Source organism: Hypanus sabinus, chromosome 29 (assembly GCF_030144855.1).
Source record: "Hypanus sabinus isolate sHypSab1 chromosome 29, sHypSab1.hap1, whole genome shotgun sequence".
Lineage (NCBI taxonomy): Eukaryota > Metazoa > Chordata > Chondrichthyes > Myliobatiformes > Dasyatidae > Hypanus > Hypanus sabinus.
The window spans coordinates 2,736,709-2,751,913 of record NC_082734.1 but is presented as its reverse complement, the minus strand read 5'-3'; the positions used below and the strand labels follow the sequence as shown (position 1 = coordinate 2,751,913).

At 59.1% G+C, this 15,205-nt stretch overlaps 1 protein-coding gene across 4 annotated transcripts in view; it reads right to left on the bottom strand.

Moving 5' to 3' along the window:
- Window positions 1-3,254: 3,254 nt before the first annotated feature.
- The window catches only part of LOC132382878 (integrin alpha-M-like), a 78,416-nt gene continuing 66,465 nt past the window's right edge, over window positions 3,255-15,205 (bottom strand). For all 4 annotated transcript variants that reach the window (XM_059953377.1, XM_059953375.1, XM_059953378.1 and 1 more), the window contains exons 26-31: window positions 8,314-8,424; window positions 7,129-7,200; window positions 6,240-6,338; window positions 5,465-5,569; window positions 4,888-4,995; window positions 3,255-4,443 (exon numbers count right to left, since the gene is read on the bottom strand). In XM_059953377.1, coding sequence (XP_059809360.1) covers window positions 4,243-4,443; window positions 4,888-4,995; window positions 5,465-5,569; window positions 6,240-6,338; window positions 7,129-7,200; window positions 8,314-8,424 — 696 coding nt within the window. In that variant the 3' untranslated portion in view covers window positions 3,255-4,242. The remainder of the gene's footprint in view (window positions 4,444-4,887; window positions 4,996-5,464; window positions 5,570-6,239; window positions 6,339-7,128; window positions 7,201-8,313; window positions 8,425-15,205) is intronic.

Sequence of the window (15,205 nt, the reverse complement as noted above, 5' to 3'; positions counted from 1 at the left end):
TGTGAGAATAAGAAAATAATCTATTTTTCGCTTCTTTCCCTCCCTCCGTCACCACCAGCAGAAAATAGAAGCCCGTAAACACGCCCCACCGTACTGACGAACAGCTTCCAACCCAAGACACACAGGGCAGCACCTATGGAGAACCTCTGCCGGAAACATCAAATGTTTATTCTCTCCATAGATATTGCCTGACCTGCTCAGTTTCTCCAGCATTTTCTGTGTGTTGCTGAAAGATTTCAGCATCTACAGAATGTCTTCTGTCTCTGCTTCTACCTCACTGTTATGATTATCAATTGGTTCCCAAGTGCAATAAGATGGACAATTAATCTCACAATGTACCACGTTGTGGTCCTTGTACTTTATTGTGTGCCTGCACTGAACTTCTTCTGTATCTGTTGCACTTTATTCTGCATTCTGTTATCGTTTTACCTAGCTCTACCTCAACCCACTGAGTGATGATCTAATCTGTATGGACTGTATGCCAATCAATTTTTCATTCTGTCCCCGCACGCGTGACAATAATAAGGCAATTCAAATACTTAAGGGTCCTTCAAGCTTGAGATAATTACTCATTTTTCTCTCTTTCCACGAAGGTGCGATGTCCCTTGGTTACAAATCTTTCCTGCATCCTCGACTCCGACACCTAACACCCTTTATCTTCCCAGCCGCCGCCCTCATTTTTATTAAAACCGGTACCACCAGGTGGCGGTGTTGCGCACAGATTGCGAATGGTGGTGATGGCGATGGGGAGGAGTGTAGGGCACGGCGGGAGGGATGGAATGTGTAAGTGGATTCGCAGACGAGAAGGGAGGAGGTCATAGATATGAAGAGGTGCGTAGGGAAGAGCAGTAGGAGCCGGAAGAGTTCACGATGGGGTGTAGCGGTAGGTGGAGCTAACAGAGGCTGGGCGCGGAGTGGGGCCCGAGTGGGATACGGAGACGGCGAAATGTGTTGGGGAGGGTGGATGTCACAGAGACGGGGAAGGGTATAGGAGGAGGGGGTCTCTGAACGAGGTTGTGTGCAGGGAGGAAGGGATGTCCCAGAGAATGAGAGAGATGAAGGGAAAGATTGGATTCGCAGGGACAGCGAGGGGAGAGACAAGTAGACATGACGGTAAAGAAAGCGTTGGGCAAGCTGGCCATCATCGGTTAAGGGGGCGCTGAGTATACAGGAGTTCGGACGTTATGTTACAGTTGTCAAGTCCCTGGTGAACCCGCATTTGGAGCATCGTGTTCATTTCTGGCCCCATGAAGCTGTGATTAAAAGCAGAAAAAAACATGCACGGGAATGTTGCCGGGAATTGAGGGCTCGAGTTATAAGGAGACTCTGGACAGTCTGGGGCTGTTTTCCCCGGAGGAAGGAGACTGAGGACAGTTAGGGTGAACGGGCACTGTCTCTATCACCATGGGTAGGAAATCCAGAACCGAGGTGAAAAGGGAGACATTTAATAGGGACGTGAGGGGCAACTTTTTCACTCAGAGAGCGGTCCGTATGTGGAACGAATTGCCAGAGAAAGTGACGTTAACAATTACGATGCATCTGGACGAGTTCTGGGTTTTGCAATTCGCAAAGGAGTCACAGTAATGAATCAACGCAGGCAGTTGGGAGTACAGACCAGATTGACAGAATTACCTGTCTCCTGTGCAGGTCGGTTTCGTTAGCTTTTTCTACATCAAAGGCTAAGTGTTGGGGGACGGATCAAGTCGGGAGCGCTGGTATCTTGCGAGGGGAGTGCCAGGAAAAGAGAGGCCAGGAAAGGAGAGGGATGGTTCGATTGGGGGGGGGGGGTGATAGGATGGGCGAGAAGACGAGACGAGGATAGAGATTGAAGAGAGCGTGGGAGGGAGTTCGGAGAGACGGACAATGAGAGAAGGGGTCTGTGAGAGGGGCGGGGAATGGGGAGAACCAGTGACAGGTGCGAAGAGAGATGGAGACAGAGAGGGACTGAGTGAGAGGGTGAAAAAATGGATGGAGAAGATTGAGAAGTGATGGACGAAGGATATGGAAAGAGAGATGATGGGGAAGGAGGAAGGCACGGGCAAAAACAGGTTGGGTGGGGAAAGAAGGACGGGTTGAGGAATGGGTTGGACGGAGAGGAGAAGGGGAATGGGTGAAGGTGCGGAGTGCTAGGATGGAGATTGGTTATGTGGTAGATGGTTGGGGAGTGGAGAAAGCGTGACGAGAGGGAGGTGAGGAGTTGGGAGGAGTGTCCAGTGGGATTAGAGGAGCGAGAGGGGTACCTGGGACGGGGTGAGAGGGTTGGGGAGGGCGGGGGAGAGGGGACGAGGGGAAAGGGATGGAAATGAGCAAAGTGGAGATGGGGAGAGATGAAGGTACAGGGAGAGATGTCCGATAGACAGCAGGAGGGTTGGCGGGGAAAATGGACGAAATATTCCACAGTTCTGCCCAGAATGGTTGTTCCGGACTACCACAGGATGCTCCTCAACGGACTGTTTTCCAGCCTCTAGAAAAGCAGATGTTTAGGACTGGAGGTGGGGTAGGGGTTTCTCAGAGAGCGGTCTCCTCCGCCCTATTCGGCATTGACTTCTCCATCCCACTCAGCTCGTTCTTACCGGCCATCCCTTCAGAAGGCCGAGCATAACCGCCCGCCCCCTCTACCCTTATCTCAGACTGTTCCCTCCACTTCATTGCCATTAAAAGCTAGACAGCCCCGGGCACCAAACCGGACACTCCGCTGTCGGGTTTCCAGTATCCCTCACCTCTTTCACATCCCCTTCCAGGTCCAGGTTCTTGCACCTTATTGTCGGCCTGCATTGCACTTTCTCTGTAGTTGTAACACTTTATTCTGCACTCTGTTATTGTTATATCGTGTGCTACCGCCATGCACTGTGTAATGAACTGATCTGTGCCAACAGATTACAAGACAAGCTTTTCACTCTATCTCGGGCCAATAATAAATCAATTCCATTTCCAAACGCTTTTCACGGTATCTCAGTCGACAGGACAATAATGAAACTGATCGCCGGGACCACCAGCAGCCGACTCGGGAGCATCTCTGGCCCATCATTTCTTGCCGGAAACCGCGGACGGGAAAGAAGCTAAACGTCCCCGTTGGCTGACGAGGCCGACATCGCGTTAACGCCTCACCACGCGAACGGCCCTCCGTCAAGGCAAACTATGTTTTCCACCCTCCCAGCACCCACCCCACCCAAACCCAGCCCTCCTCCAAATTGATCCCATTCCTCCCTAACCACTCTCCCCTCCCTCAATCCCATCCCACCCTCCCTCTCAGATACAATCCCTACTTCCTCCTTCGACCCTCCCTCAATATTTCCTCTTTTCCTCTTCCCTTCCTCCCTCTCTCATACTGATAGACGTTACCTCCTTCCTTCCTCCGACGCTGCTGACTCTACCCCTGCCTTTCCTTCCATCTCTCTCCCTCCCTCCCTCACTCTCTGCCCCTTCTACCTCTTCACTCTCTCACTTCCCATTCTATTTCCCTCTACAACCCACCTATCCCTCTATTCCTCCTCCTTCTTTCCCCTTCTCTCCATTGCTCCTCTCCAGCTCTACTTCTCTCATCCTCCCTTTCACTCTTCCCCTTCCTTCCCAAAATCTGTCCCAACATCTGTTCATCTTCCTTCTCCTCTTTTCCTCACTTACATTCCCTCCCCTTCTCATTTCCTTCCCCACTCTTCCTTTCTTCTCTCCTCCACCCACCCACTCACATCCCACCCTCTCACCCCTCATCCATTTTTCTGCTTCCTCCACGCATCTTCGCTGCCTCCTCTTCTGCTCCTTCTTTTCCACTCCACACCCGTCCTCCCATTCCTTCCTTGCCTCTCCCCTCCTCTCACCCTGTTCCTTCCCATCCACTATCACCCTCCCCATTTTCTCCATTCTTACCCTTCCACCCCACACCTCTCCTCCATCTCCCTCCACTTTCTCCCCCATTTCTTCTTCCCTCTATTCCTTTCCTCCTCTCCCTTCTCCAACTTCCAGACAAGTAAACTCTTAGTCGCTCTACCTTGCTGTTCGTTCTCTCACTGTGGCCCGACAGCACAGCCCAACCCCTCTCATCCCTCACCCTTCAAGCGAAATGGCTGAGATTCTGGATCGAAGACAATATGACCCCAGTCCATTGTGTAGATGCAGTAAGGGAGAAAGAGACAGGCGGGTGGGGAGACACGGAACTGAGGAGTGGGCAAGGGGAAAAGGGTATAACGACGCAGGAGTATTGCAGGGATTAACAGGGAGAGGGAGACGGGCATGGGAAGGGGGTCAAGGAGATGGGGAGGCTTCTGCATTGGTCAACGTTGCGTCGTCATTGGGCGATGGAGAGCTGCCGTTCGCCGGTCCCTCGTTGTCATTGGCCATTGCTGAGGCGTCTGCTTTCCCATCCATCCCTATCATTTTCTGATTCTCGGCTGCTTGCACCCCGTCGTCATAACTCTCAGGGGAAGACCGCTTGAAGAATCCAAACTGGGAACCAGGGAGAAGGGCTGGAGTCAGGGAGTGAGGATCTAACCCAGAGGGAGCGCGGCCAATCACAGCCCATCTCCAAAGCAGCCGTCTAATAAGGGGTCCCTCCGCCCAAACATTCCCGCCGGCGGCCCTTTCTGCCTTCTCGCCTCCCCTCCATTCTCTCTTTCCCAGCTTCCGTTTTTGCTCTATCCCCTCCTCAATCCATCTCCTAGCTCATCCCCTCTTGCCCCTTATCACCCCTCCCACACTCACTCCTTTCTGCCCTTTCTGCGCCACTCTCTCCTTCACAGTTACATCCCGGCAGTGCTCCCTCTCAGCTTGACGCTCCCAGCGCAACTCTCCTTTCTCGCTGTCCCCCCCCCACCCCCCGCCCCCACCGCCAGCAGCGCTCCCTCACTCCTCGCCGTCCTTCCCTCCATCCCGGAGATGCAGCGCCCTAACCTTCCAGAGGATGAGGATGACAATGATGAGGAGTAACAGTCCACACCCGCTGCCGATGGCTATCAGCATCTTTTTGCTCTTTGGGTCGACTTGCACCTCCGTCTGTCCCTGCGTGAGGAGTTACACAAACCCCAATTGTGAGCAGGCGGTAGAGATCAACGTGAAGGGGCGGAGTGAATGAGTGAATGTGGAAGTGCGGGGTCCTGCTGGGAGCGCGGACGATGGGAGTGAATAGGAAGCTGTGCGTCCCAATAGGAGTGTGTAAGGTGGGAGAGGACCAGAAGGGTGGGGTCCCATTGGGAATTTGGACTCTGGGAGTGGACTGGGATGTATTCGGAGTGCAGAAGTCGGGAGAGACGGAAAGGTGTAAGATCCCGTTGGGAGTAAATGGGAAGGGGCGCGTCCTATTGTGTCCGCGGACGGTGGGAGTGAATAGGAAGGGGCGGGAATGTTTTAATGAGTGATTTGTGGGGGGATTTTTTGTGGAATGTAGCAGAGACAGGTGGGACTGATTCTTGAACATTCTCACAGCCTCGCCATGCCCAGATCTTGGGATCAGGCTGTGCACGTTCATTACCTCCGCCTTGAGGCTGAGTTTTCCCTTCTGGCTGATGTGGCGGGAGCTGTTTACAGAGAGGAGAGCCGAGCTGAACAGGGTCGTCGTGGACAGTTCCCCGTTAGGCTGTGGGGAGATGCAAAGAGGGTGGAATCAGAGGCGGCTCGAACCCGCTCACAGCTCCCCCTCCCAGAAACCTCTTAGCCAAAGCCCGTCTGTGACCCTCCCCCTCCCCCAGCTGCCCTCCGTCACCGTGACCCCCATCATTCCCCCAGCACCTTCCCGTCACCACGAACCCCACCATTCCCACCCGTCACCGTGACCCCCATCATTCCCCCAGCACCTTCCCGTCACCACGAACCCCACCATTCCCCCAGCACCTCTCCGTCACCGTGACCCCCACCATTCCCCCAGCACCTCTGCGTCACCGTGACACCTCAGCACCTCCCCGACACCGTGACACCCCAGCACCTCCCCATCCTGACCCCCACCATTCCCCCAGCACCTCCCCATCAACCTGACCCCCACCATTCCCCCAGCACCACCCCGTCACCGTGACACCACAGCACCTCCCCGTCACCATAATACCCCAGAACCTATTCGTCACCGTGACCCTCACCATTCCCCCAGCACCTCCCCATCACCGTGACACCACAGCACCTCCCCTTCACCATAACACCCCAGAACCTATTCGTCACCGTGACCCCCACCATTCCCCCAGCACCTCCCCATCACCATATACCCCTAGTCCCTTCCCGTCCTCACTTGACCCTACTTTTCCCCATCCCCTCAATACCTGTAGCTGTACGAAGCCCTTCAGCTGGAATTCCGTTATGTTTTTGGGGTTTGAGTGGAAGTTGCAGACGACCGTCTGGACCTGAATCCCGGAGGTCTCCTGCGGGGTGGGGGGAAGAGCAGGGTCTGTGGTCAGCAACAACAGAGGAGAACTCCCACCCCACTTCGGACTGTACGAGCAGCGCTCCAGAGCTGCCCTCAGTTCCTCGCCTTATGGTCCGAGGCCGGGTGCTGGTGGGCCGGTCGAGGGGTTGTGTCTCGGGTGGGGGAGAGTCGAGGAGAGAGGAGTTGAGAACCGAAGGAAGAGACGGAACTTGGTGGTACGGGGGAAAGGTACATAGGGAGAGGGGAGATGGGGATGGGGAAAAGGGGTAATGTGGTGAGGGGTCAGTGGGGTGAAGTTCGGGGGGGGTGAAGTTCGGGGGGTGGTAAGAGTTCAGGGAGGGGTGGAGAGGTAAGAGAGATTGAGCTGCAGAGGGAAGGGATGATGTAGCCAGGGTAGGAGGAGCTGGGGCAGGTGGGTGAAGAGTGGGTTTTGGGGACAAATGTAGATGGGTTAGTTATCGGGGCTGGAGAGAGGTGGGGTTTCGGAGGGCTGGGTGCGAGGATTGGGGGGGGGGAGCGTGGAGCATAAATAGAGAGTGGTGGATCAAGGAGTGGGGGAGGAGATGTTGGAGTATTGAGGGAGGGAGAAGGCTGAATAATCTGCGAAGGAGGAGCTGGCAGTTTGGGCCGAGAGGGAGGAGAGAGGCGTTCCGGAGCTCCCACCTCTTTCGTTGCCTCTCCCTCCTCACACTCCGCCCTTTCCGCGGCTCTACCTCCTCACTCTCCCGTTGTCCCGCGCCGAACCCTCTCTCCTTCCTTCTGCCCCGCACTTGCTCCCCCCTAACCTTTCCCTTGAGCAGATCCTGGATGGCGTCTTTCGGAGACTCCATGGGGTCGCTACACTTCGGTTTCTGGTCCTGTAGGTGGGAACAGGTCACGTTAGTGTACTCTTTACACAGAACACCCCTCCCTTGTCTGTCCGTAACCTCCCTATCCTTCCCCATAATCCATCACTGGTCGCGTGCAGCGTATGGGGACGCGTGGCGGCTTGCTACGCAACTCCTCTGCACGTGGAACTGCAGAAGGTTGTGGACATAATTCAGGTCATTGTGAAAAACAGCTCCATCTCCATGGATTCTGTCTATCAAAGTCCCGACCCACACCGTACATTCTGTCTTCTGCACCCGCCGCCCATGGTACAGAAGATACAAATGACGCGTCCCACCAGGCTCAAGGTCGGTCTCTCACGGTGTTATAAGATTATTGAGTGGTCCCCTAGTATGATTTCTCTCAATCCCGACTATCTCCTTCCCCTCGTTCCGTGCCTCTCTCCACACTCTCTCTCTCCCCCTCCTCACTTCCCTCTCCACCACTCGCCCACCCACTCTTCTTATTTCTCTCGCAACTCCATCTTTCTCTCTCTACCCGTCTGTCCCTTATGCACTCCCTACCTCCCCCTCCTCAGCCCTACCCCTGTCTCTCCTCAGTATGTCTCACACTGCTCTCTTCCACTTTCTGCCTCCACTCTCCCTTCCCCATCTGTACTCTCCCCTCCTCCTCCTCCTCCTTCCCTCTACTCGTTCGCCTCCTGTTTACTCATTCTCTCCTCTCTCTATTTTCCTGCTCCTCCCCCACTCCTCTCCTTCCCCTTCAATCCCACCCCCCCCCCCCCCGTGTCCTCTCCTCCCCCTTCTCTCTATCCTCTCTGGTCCATTTCTCCACCCTCTCTCTCACCGTTCCACCACTTCTATCGCCCTACCTTTTCCAACTGGATCTCCCTCTTATTCCTCCCCAATCCTGCACTTGCCCTCTTTGTCCCCCTCCTCTATTTCTCTCTCACATCCCGCCTTCCTCTTCCTCCCACCACGATCCCCGTGAAGCTCGATCAGATCCCTCTGTGACTGGGATAATTGGCTGTCTGAACAGCCCAGATCCCTGGAACTCACTGGAGACCCCCCCCACCTGCGTTCACATCATCCTTGGGTATGGGGTAAAGTGACCACGCTCCTAGATTAGTGACCGAGACGCACCTTAGTCTCTTCGTGATCAATCCGCGCATTCCATGAAACAAAGTTCCTGATCTTCTGGGTGAAGGTGAAGTTCAGTATGAGCGGGACAGGGTAGGGGCCCAGATTTTCCACCTGGGAGAAAAGAGAGAAGGGTGAGAAACTTTCGGCAGGACACCGCACTTTCCCAATCAGTCTCATCGTCCGCGCTTCCGTCGGGACACCGCCCCTTCCCGAACAGTCCCATCGTCCGCGCTTCCGTCGGGACACCGCCCCTTCCCAATCAGTCCCATCGTCCGCACTTCCGTCCGGACACCGCACTTTCCCAATCAGTCCCATCGTCCGCACTTCCGCCCGGACACCGCCCCTTCCCAATCAGTCCCATCGTCCGCACTTCCGTCCGGACACCGCCCCTTCCCAATCAGTCCCATCGTCCGCGCTTCCGTCGGGACACCGCCCCTTCCCAATCAGTCCCAGCGTCCGCACTTCCGTCCGGACACCGCACTTTCCCAATCAGTCCCATCGTCCGCACTTCCGTCCGGACACCGCCCCTTCCCGATCAGTCCCATCGTCCGCGCTTCCGTCCGGACACCGCACTTTCCCAATCAGTCCCATCGTCCGCACTTCCGTCCGGACACCGCCCCTTCCCGATCAGTCCCATCGTCCGCGCTTCCGTCGGGACATCGCCCCTTCCCAATCAGTCCCATCGTCCGCACTTCCGTCCGGACACCGCCCCTTCCCAATCAGTCCCATCGTCCGCACTTCCGTCCGGACACCGCCCCTTCCCAATCAGTCCCATCGTCCGCGCTTCCGTCCGGACCGCACTTTCCCGATCAGTCCCATCGTCCGCACTTCCGTCCGGACACCGCACTTACCCAATCAGTCCCATCGTCCGCGCTTCCGTCGGGACACCGCCCCTTCCTAATCAGTCCCAGCGTCCGCACTTCCGTCCGGACACCGCACTTTCCCAATCAGTCCCATCGTCCGCACTTCCGTCCGGACACCGCCCCTTCCCGATCAGTCCCATCGTCCGCGCTTCCGTCCGGACACCGCACTTTCCCAATCAGTCCCATCGTCCGCACTTCCGTCCGGACACCGCCCCTTCCCGATCAGTCCCATCGTCCGCGCTTCCGTCGGGACATCGCCCCTTCCCAATCAGTCCCATCGTCCGCACTTCCGTCCGGACACCGCCCCTTCCCAATCAGTCCCATCGTCCGCACTTCCGTCCGGACACCGCCCCTTCCCAATCAGTCCCATCGTCCGCGCTTCCGTCCGGACACCGCACTTTCCCGATCAGTCCCATCGTCCGCACTTCCGTCCGGACACCGCACTTTCCCAATCAGTCCCATCGTCCGCACTTCCGTCGGGACACCGCCCCTTCCCAATCAGTCCCATCGTCCGCACTTCCGTCCGGACACCGCCCCTTCCCAATCAGTCCCATCGTCCGCACTTCCGTCCGGACACCGCCCCTTCCCAATCAGTCCCATCGTCCGCACTTCCGTCGGGACACCGCCCCTTCCCAATCAGTCCCATCGTCCGCACTTCCGTCGGGACACCGCCCCTTCCCAATCAGTCCCATAGTCCGCACTTTCGTCGGGACACCGCCCCTTCCCAATCAGTCCCATCGTCCGCACTTCCGTCGGGACACCGCCCCTTCCCAATCAGTCCCATCGTCTGCACTTCCGTCCGGAGACCGCACTTTCCCAATCAGTCCCATCGTCCGCACTTCCATCCGGACACCGCACTTTCCCAATCAGTCCCATCGTCCGCACTTCCGTCGGGACACCGCCCCTTCACAATCAGTCCCATCGTCCGCACTTCCGTCAGTACACCGCCCCATCCCAATCAGTCCCATCGTCCGCGCTTCCGTCCGGACACCGCCCCTTCCCGATAAGTCCCATCGTCCGCGCTTCCGTCGGGACACCGCACTTTCCCAATCAGTCCCATCGTCCGCACTTCCGTCGGGACACCGCCCCTTCCCAATCAGTCCCATCGTCCGCACTTCCGCCGGGACACCGCCCCTTCCCAATCAGTCCCATCGTCCGCACTTCCGTCCGGACACTGCCCCTTCCCAATCAGTCCCATCGTCCGCGCTTCCGTCCGGACACCGCCCCTTCCCAATCAGTCCCATCGTCCGCACATCCGTCGGGACACCGCCCCTTCCCAATCAGTCCCATCGTCCGCGCTTCCGTCCGGACACCGCCCCTTCCCAATCTGTCCCATCGTCCGCACTTCCGTCGGGACACCGCCACTTCCCAATCAGTCCCATCGTCCGCACTTCCGTCCGGACACCGCCCCTTCCCAATCAGTCACATCGTCCGCGCTTCCGTCAGTACCCCGCCCCTTCCCAATCAGTCCCATCGTCCGCACTTCCGTCGGGACACCGCCCCTTCCCAATCAGTCCCATCGTCCGCACTACCGTCGGGACACCGCCCCTTCCCAATCAGTCCCATCGTCCGCACTTCCGTCCGGACACCGCCCCTTCCCAATCAGTCCCATCGTCCGCGCTTCCGTCGGGACACCGCCCCTTCCCAATCAGTCCCATCGTCCGCACTTCCGTCGGGACACCGCCCCTTCCCAATCAGTCCAATCGTCCGCGCTTCCGTCCGGACACCGCCCCTTCCCAATCAGTCCCATCGTCCGCACTTCCGTCAGTAAACCGCCGCTTCCCAATCAGTCCCATCGTCCGCACTTCCGTCGGGACACCGCCCCTTCCCAATCAGTCCCATCGTCCGCACCTCCATCGTGACACCGCCCCTTCCCAATCAGCCCCATCGTCCGCACTTCCGTCCGGACACCGCCCCTTCACAATCAGTCCCATCGTCCGCACTTCCGTCGGGACACCGCCCCTTCCCAATCAGTCCCATCGTCCGCACTTCCATCGGGACACCGCCCCTTCCCAATCAGTCCCATCGTCCGCACTTCCGTCGTGACACCGCCCCTTCCCAATCAGTCCCATCGTCCGCACTTCCGTCCGGACACCGCCCCTTCCCAATCTGTCCCATCGTCCGCGCTTCCGTCGGGACACCGCCCCTTCCCAATCAGTCCCATCGTCCGCACTTCCGTCGGGACACCGCCCCTTCCCAATCAGTCCAATCGTCCGCGCTTCCGTCGGGACACCGCCCCTTCCCAATCAGTCCCATCGTCCGCACTTCCGTCCGGACACCGCACTTTCCCAATCAGTCCCATCGTCCGCACTTCCGTCCGGACACCGCCCCTTCCCAATCAGTCCCATCGTCCGCACTTCCGTCGGGACACCGCCCCTTCCCAATCAGTCCCATCGTCCGCACTTCCATCGGGACACCGCCCCTTCCCAATCAGTCCCATCGTCCGCGCTTCCGTCGGGACACCGCCCCTTCCCAATCAGTCCCATTGTCCGCACTTCCGTCGGGACACCGCCCCTTCCCAATCAGTCCAATCGTCCGCGCTTCCGTCGGGACACCGCCCCTTCCCAATCAGTCCCATCGTCCGCTCTTCCGTCCGGACACCGCACTTTCCCAATCAGTCCCATCGTCCGCACTTCCGTCGGGACACCGCCCCTTCCCAATCAGTCCCATCGTCCGCACTTCCATCGGGACACCGCCCCTTCCCAATCAGTCCCATCGTCCGCACTTCCGTCCGGACACCGCCACTTCCCAATCAGTCCCATCGTCCGCGCTTCCGTCCGGACACCGCAATTTCCCAATCAGTCCCATCGTCCGCACTTCCGTCCGGACACCGCCCCTTCCCGATCAGTCCCATCGTCCGCGCTTCCGTCAGCACACCGCCCCTTCCCAATCAGTCCCATCGTCCGCACTTACGTCGGGACACCGCCCCTTCCCAATCAGTCCCATCGTCCGCACTTCCGTCGGGGCACCGCCCCTTCCCAATCAGTCCCATCGTCCGCACTTCCGTCCGGACACCGCCCCTTTCCCAATCAGTCCCATCGTCCGCGCTTCCGTCGGGACACCGCCCCTTCCCAATCAGTCCCATCGTCCGCACTTCCGTCGGGACACCGCCCCTTCCCAATCAGTCCAATCGTCCGCGCTTCCGTCCGGACACCGCCCCTTCCCAATCAGTCCCATCGTCCGCACTTCCGTCAGTACACCGCCGCTTCCCAATCAGTCCCATCGTCCGCACTTCCGTCGGGACACCGCCCCTTCCCAATCAGTCCCATCGTCCGCACTTCCATCGTGACACCGCCCCTTCCCAATCAGCCCCATCGTCCGCACTTCCGTCCGGACACCGCCCCTTCACAATCAGCCCCATCGTCCGCACTTCCGTCCGGACACCGCACTTTCCCAATCAGTCCCATCGTCCGCACTTCCGTCCGGACACCGCCCCTTCCCAATCAGTCCCATCGTCCGCACTTCCGTCGGGACACCGCCCCTTCCCAATCAGTCCCATCGTCCGCACTTCCATCGGGACACCGCCCCATCCCAATCAGTCCCATCGTCCGCACTTCCGTCCGGACACCGCCACTTCCCAATCAGTCCCATCGTCCGCGCTTCCGTCGGGACACCGCACATTCCCAATCAGTCCCATCGTCCGCACTTCCGTCCGGACACCGCCCCTTCCCGATCAGTCCCATCGTCCGCGCTTCCGTCGGGACATCGCCCCTTCCCAATCAGTCCCATCGTCCGCACTTCCGTCCGGACACCGCCCCTTCCCAATCAGTCCCATCGTCCGCACTTCCGTCCGGACACCGCCCCTTCCCGATCAGTCCCATCGTCCGCACTTCCGTCCGGACACCGCCCCTTCCCAATCAGTCCCATCGTCCGCACTTCCGTCCGGACACCGCCCCTTCCCGATCAGTCCCATCGTCCGCGCTTCCGTCCGGACACCGCACTTTCCCAATCAGTCCCATCGTCCGCACTTCCGTCCGGACACCGCCCCTTCCCGATCAGTCCCATCGTCCGCGCTTCCGTCGGGACACCGCCCCTTCCCAATCAGTCCCATCGTCCGCACTTCCGTCCGGACACCGCCCCTTCCCAATCAGTCCCATCGTCCGCACTTCCGTCCGGACACCGCCCCTTCCCAATCAGTCCCATCGTCCGCGCTTCCGTCCGGACACCGCACTTTCCCGATCAGTCCCATCGTCCGCACTTCCGTTCGGACACCGCCCCTTCCCAATCAGTCCCATCGTCCGCACTTCCGTCCGGACACCGCCCCTTCCCAGTCAGTCCCTTCGTCCGCACTTCCGTCCGGACACCGCCCCTTCCCAATCAGTCCCATCGTCCGCACTTCCGTCCGGACACCGCACTTTCCCAATCAGTCCCATCGTCCGCGCTTCCGTCGGGACACCGCCCCTTCCCAATCAGTCCCATCGTCCGCACTTCCGTCCGGACACCGCACTTTCCCAATCAGTCCCATCGTCCGCACTTCCTTCCGGACACCGCACTTTCCCAATCAGTCCCATCGTCCGCGCTTCCGTCCGGACACCGCCCCTTCCCAATCAGTCCCATCGTCCGCACTTCCGTCGGGACACCGCCCCTTCCCAATCAGTCCCATCGTCCGCACTTCCGTTCTGACACCGCCCCTTCCCAATCAGTCTCATCGTCCGCACCTCCATCGTGACACCGCCCCTTCCCAATCAGCCCCATCGTCCGCACTTCCGTCCGGACACCGCCCCTTCACAATCAGTCCCATCGTCCGCACTTCGGTCGGGACACCGCCCCTTCCCAATCAGTCCCATCGTCCGCACTTCCATCGGGACACCGCCCCTTCCCAATCAGTCCCATCGTCCGCACTTCCGTCGTGACACCGCCCCTTCCCAATCAGTCCCATCGTCCGCACTTCCGTCCGGACACCGCCCCTTCCCAATCAGTCCCATCGTCCGCGCTTCCGTCGGGACACCGCCCCTTCCCAATCAGTCCCATCGTCCGCACTTCCGTCGGGACACCGCCCCTTCCCAATCAGTCCAATCGTCCGCGCTTCCGTCGGGACACCGCCCCTTCCCAATCAGTCCCATCGTCCGCACTTCCGTCCGGACACCGCACTTTCCGAATCAGTCCCATCGTCCGCACTTCCGTCCGGACACCGCCCCTTCCCAATCAGTCCCATCGTCCGCACTTCCGTCGGGACACCGCCCCTTCCCAATCAGTCCCATCGTCCGCACTTCCATCGGGACACCGCCCCTTCCCAATCAGTCCCATCGTCCGCGCTTCCGTCGGGACACCGCCCCTTCCCAATCAGTCCAATCGTCCGCGCTTCCGTCGGGACACCGCCCCTTCCCAATCAGTCCCATCGTCCGCTCTTCCGTCCGGACACCGCACTTTCCCAATCAGTCCCATCGTCCGCACTTCCGTCCGGACACCGCCCCTTCCCAATCAGTCCCATCGTCCGCACTTCCGTCGGGACACCGCCCCTTCCCAATCAGTCCCATCGTCCGCACTTCCATCGGGACACCGCCCCTTCCCAATCAGTCCCATCGTCCGCACTTCCGTCCGGACACCGCCACTTCCCAATCAGTCCCATCGTCCGCGCTTCCGTCCGGACACCGCACTTTCCCAATCAGTCCCATCGTCCGCACTTCCGTCCGGACACCGCCCCTTCCCGATCAGTCCCATCGTCCGCGCTTCCGTCAGTACACCGCCCCTTCCCAATCAGTCCCATTGTCCGCACTTACGTCGGGACACCGCCCCTTCCCAATCAGCTCCATCGTCCGCACTTCCGTCGGGACACCCCCCCTTCCCAATCAGTCCCATCGTCCGCACTTCCGTCCGGACACCGCCCCTTTCCCAATCAGTCCCATCGTCCGCGCTTCCGTCGGGACACCGCCCCTTCCCAATCAGTCCCATCGTCCGCACTTCCGTCGGGACACCGCCCCTTCCCAATCAGTCCAATCGTCCGCGCTTCCGTCCGGACACCGCCCCTTCCCAATCAGTCCCATCGTCCGCACTTCCGTCAGTACACCGCCGCTTCCCAATCAGTCCCA